The sequence below is a fragment of the Borostomias antarcticus genome (genome assembly GCF_949987555.1).
Source record: "Borostomias antarcticus genome assembly, chromosome: 19".
In the NCBI taxonomy this organism is placed as follows: domain Eukaryota; kingdom Metazoa; phylum Chordata; class Actinopteri; order Stomiiformes; family Stomiidae; genus Borostomias; species Borostomias antarcticus.
This window is the reverse complement of record NC_140252.1, coordinates 435,001-440,000: the sequence shown is the minus strand read 5'-3', so window position 1 is coordinate 440,000 and position 5,000 is coordinate 435,001. Positions and strand designations below refer to the sequence as shown.

General features: G+C 45.7%; 1 protein-coding gene across 2 annotated transcripts in view; it reads right to left on the bottom strand.

Annotated features, from left to right (window-relative positions):
• map7b (microtubule-associated protein 7b) overlaps positions 1-5,000 on the bottom strand; it is a 66,655-nt gene that overhangs the window by 18,604 nt on the left and 43,051 nt on the right. Inside the window, exons 7-8 of one of the 2 annotated variants that reach the window (XM_084454162.1) lie at positions 3,158-3,253; positions 1,062-1,178 (exon numbers count right to left, since the gene is read on the bottom strand). In XM_084454162.1, the coding sequence (XP_084310288.1) occupies positions 1,062-1,178; positions 3,158-3,253 (213 nt within the window). The remainder of the gene's footprint in view (positions 1-1,061; positions 1,179-3,157; positions 3,254-5,000) is intronic. The other variant, XM_084454163.1, reaches the window with a different exon arrangement.

Sequence of the window (5,000 nt, the reverse complement as noted above, 5' to 3'; positions counted from 1 at the left end):
AACAACCCCTAGAGGGCGCAATCACTCCATATAACCTGACACATTTGTACATCAATCACATTAAAACACTTTGGCCCGAATCCACAAAGAATGGATTGCTCCCGCTAATTGCTCGATATTTTGCACAGCGATTGCAACGACAATCTGCTCCAGTTTAGCACGATATCCACTACAGATTTTGCTCTAATCATATTGTGGCAAACGCCACAAATTTGCCAACTGTGTGTAATTTGTGCCCATGATTGCAATTAGCCATGTACGCGTTCTTGCCCACACCTGGCATGATGGTGCCTTCGTCTGGCTACAATAACTGCTGCTATGATCCCTGGAGAGCGTCAGAGTTAATACCAGCTTTTCAAAAGCGATATTTGCACCTCTCTGTGTGTCAGTTAGCTCATGGTCTTTGTGGATCAGACTCAAGGCTTATTTGGGGCAATTTTGCACAGAAGTACCTAATTTACATACTACGATGCTATTTTTTTTGTCATGTGCACGGGTTCTCATTTGCACGGGTTCTCATTTGCACGGGATTTGCCGCTGCAAAAGCCGCACAATCCTTTTGTGGATTTGGCCCTTTGTGTTTTATTTTTTAATTTGCACAAAAAAAATCACTGTCATTACGGGGTAGTGGTGAAGATTGATGAGAAAAAAAGAGTTGAATCCATATTGGAATAAGGTGAAGAGGTCTGCAGACCTTCCGGCGTGACTGTATATCTATCTGTGTGCATGTGTGTGTGTGTGTGTGTGTGTGTGTGTGCGTGTCTATGTGTGTGTGCGTGTGTGTGTGTGTGTGCGTGTGCGTGTGTGCGTGTGTGTGTGTGTGCGTGTGTGTGTGTGTGTGCGTGTGCGTGTCTATGTGTGTGTGTGTGTGTGTGCGTGTCTATGTGTGTGTGTGTGTGTGTGTCTATGTGTGTGTGCGTGTGTGTGTGTGTGCGTGTGTGTGTGTGCGTGCATGCGTGCATGCGTGTGTCTGTGTGTGTGTGTGTGCGTGTCTATGTGTGTGTGTGTGTGTGTGTGTGTGTGCGCGTGTGTGCGTGTGTGTGTGTGTGTGTGTGTGTTACCTGGCTCTCCAGACAGGCTCATGGCGCTGCGGCTCCTGGCCAGGTAGGAGTGTGTGGGCTGCTGCAGCCGGTTCACCATCGTGTTCTCCCAGGGACTCAGCGTCATACGACGCAGGCCTGGAAACACACACACACACACACACACACACAGACACACACACACACACACACACACACAGACACACAAACATACACACAGACACACACACAGACACACACACACACATAAATACAGACACACACACAGACACAGATACAGTACACGCACACAGACACACACAGATACACACACACACGTGTACAAAGACAAAGAAAGTTAGAGCTGTAACGTGCAGAAGCAGTCTGTAGAGTGAGTGAGTGAGTGAGTGAGTGAGTGAGTGAGTGAGTGAGTGAGTGAGTGGAGTGGAGTGGAGTGGAGTGGAGTGGAGTGGAGTGGTGTGTGAGTGAGTGAGTGAGTGAGTGAGTGAGTGAGTGAGTGAGTGAGTGAGTGGTTAGGTAGGTACTGATCCTGGAGGGGATATGACAGAAATGACAGTGACGTGATCAAACATGACAATCCCGTCCAGCAGTGCAGCGCAGCCAGACAGCGTAGCCCCCACCCCCCACCCCCCACCCCCCACCCTCCACCAGAAACATGACCACCCCCCCCACCCCCCGCCAGCGTCGCTCATTGTGATGTCACAAACATGCGCCCACCACACTCCCGAGACATGCAAGGTGTCATGCAAGTGTTGAACATGGAGCGGAAACAAGGCTCGGAGTGAAAACCAAGGACTAACGTTGAGAGAATGTCCCCAGACCAACACAAAGGACCAAAGCGCATAGCTAGCTTCCCCAGTTAGCTTGAGCCGTGAGCTTTAATGCTTAGTAATTGACACACAAATTAAGTAATTGGATATTAAGCTGAAGAGGAGTTGGGAGGGTTGTGTGTGAGGAAAGCGAAGCTTCGGTTTCATGCAGAAGTCTCTGGGACTTGAGAGTGTTTGTCTTGTGCACGCTGACACTGAGGGGGCTAGTTCACATGGGTCAGCCTGAGAGGGGGCTAGTTCACATGGGTCAGCCTGAGAGGGGGCTAGTTCACATGGGTCAGCATGAGGGGGGGCTGCTCAGATGTGCATCGTATGGGTCAGCTCAGGCCCATCTGACAGGAGATTGATGTGATTTGTAGATGGGATGACCGGTGCGGTGTCTGACCGTCGTGAACAAGCATGCATGCAGTAGCGTTCAAACCAAGCTGGGGACAGATACAGCTGGGCTGGAAACTATTTAGAGGGGATGGGTCCATCTCATGGCTCCTTCGCTGGGAGCACAGCCTCCCAGGCCAGGTGTTGGGATGGGGCTCAATGCTTCGAGTTCACCTCACTGTGCCTGAATAAGCCTGAGATGACTGAATCTGTCTGTGACGTGTGTGTATCTGTGTGTGTGTGTGTGTCTGTGTGTGTGTGTCTGTGTCTGTGTGTGTGTATCTGTGTGTGTGTGTCTGTGTCTGTGTGTCTTTGTGTGTGTGTGTGTGTCTGTGTGTGTGTGTCTGTGTGTGTGTGTGTGTGTCCTCTCCCTAGTCTGAAGTGAAAGCCAGAAGAGCAGTGGGTGTTTGATCAAAACAGACAGATTATCCTTCTGCAGGATTACAGAAACGGGTTCAGGCGAGTTTAAAAACACCCCTCTTACACATGCTACCGTTATAACGCATCACACACACACGCGCACACACATGCACACACACACACACGCACACGCGCACACACACACACATGCGCGCACACACACACACACACACACACACACACACACACACACACACACACACACACACACACACACACACCACGCCAACAAAGCCTGACTGACAAGACACCAAGCATCAGGCTCAACCACGCAGTGTTGTTTCCTGAGACAAATGCTGAAGAGATCGGCAGCTGTCACCAACATGTCACTTCCCACAGGGTTGTCAGCGCCAGCGTATGACCTGTCTGACTGGCCTCAAGCTCATCCTGACGAAATAATCCTAAATAGTTTCCAGCCCATGACCTGTTCACCCTGGTGCGTGCGCAGTCACCAGCACAAGGGGGACATGGCGGCTCTTTTCCCAGAAACACCTGTGGTTTTGTCGCGGCCGGTCTTTCCCCAGGAGAGGCGGGGCTTGGACTGGGCTTTGCTAACGAGGGAGGTGGAGGACGTCCTTTTCTGTAAGGCTGTGAGCAGTGACGCAAAAACACACACTTCAGTTCAGCTGGGGCACACTGCAATAGCTCTACATGACATCACCACACTGACATAACACACTGCAATAGCATGACATCACCACACTGACATAACACACTGCAATAGCTCTACATGACATCACCACACTGACATAACACACTGCAATAGCTCTACATGACATCACCACACTGACATAACACACTGCAATAGCATGACATCACCACACTGACATAACACACTGCAATAGCTCTACATGACATCACCACACTGATATAACACACTGCAATAGCATGACATCACCACACTGACATAACACACTGCAGTAACTCTACATGACATCACCACACTGACATAACACACTGCAATAGCATGACATCACCACACTGACATAACACACTGCAATAGCTCTACATGACATCACCACACTGACATAACACACTGCAGTAACTCTACATGACATCACCACACTGACATAACACACTGCAATAGCTCTACATGACATCACCACACTGATATAACACACTGCAATAGCTCTACATGACATCACCACACTGATATAACACACTGCAATAGCTCTACATGACATCACCACACTGACATAACACACTGTAGTAACTCTACATGACATCACCACACTGACATAACACACTGTAGTAACTCTACATGACATCACAACACTGATATAACACACTGCAATAGCTCTACATGACATCACCACACTGACATAACACACTGCAATAGCTCTACATGACATCACCACACTGACATAACACACTGCAATAGCTCTACATGACATCACCACACTGACATAACACACTGCAATAGCTCTACATGACATCACAACACTGATATAACACACTGCAATAGCTCTACATGACATCACCACACTGACATAACACACTGTAGTAACTCTACATGACATCACCACACTTTACTCTTCCTGTTAAACATTACTCTACCTTTTAAACATTACTCTACCTGTTAAACATTACTCTACCTGTTAAACATTACTCTACCTTTTAAACATTACTCTACCTGTTAAATATTACTCTACCTGTTAAACATTACTCTACCTTTTAAACATTACTCTACCTGTTAAACATTACTCTACCTGTTAAATATTACTCTACCTGTTAAACATTACTCTACCTTTTAAACATTTCTCTACCTGTTAAACATTACTCTACCTGTTAAACATTACTCTACCTGTTAAACATTACTCTACCTTTTAAACATTACTCTACCTGTTAAATATTACTCTACCTGTTAAACATTACTCTACCTTTTAAACATTACTCTACCTGTTAAACATTACTCTACCTGTTAAACATTACTCTACCTGTTAAACATAACTCTACCTTTTAAACATTACTCTACCTGTTAAACATTACTCTACCTGTAAAACATTACTCTACTTGTAAAACATTACTCTACCTTTTAAACATTACTCTACCTTTTAAACATTACTCTACCTGTTAAACATTACTCTACCTTTTAAACATTACTCTACCTGTTTAACATTACTGTACCTGTTTAACATTACTCTAACTGTTAAACATTACTCTACCTGTAAAACATTACTCTACCTTTTAAAACATTACTCTACCTGTTAAACATTACTCTACCTTTTAAACATTACTCTACCTGTTAAACATTACTCTACCTGTTAAACATTACTCTACCTTTTAAAACATTACTCTACCTGTTAAACATTACTCTACCTGTTAAACATTACTC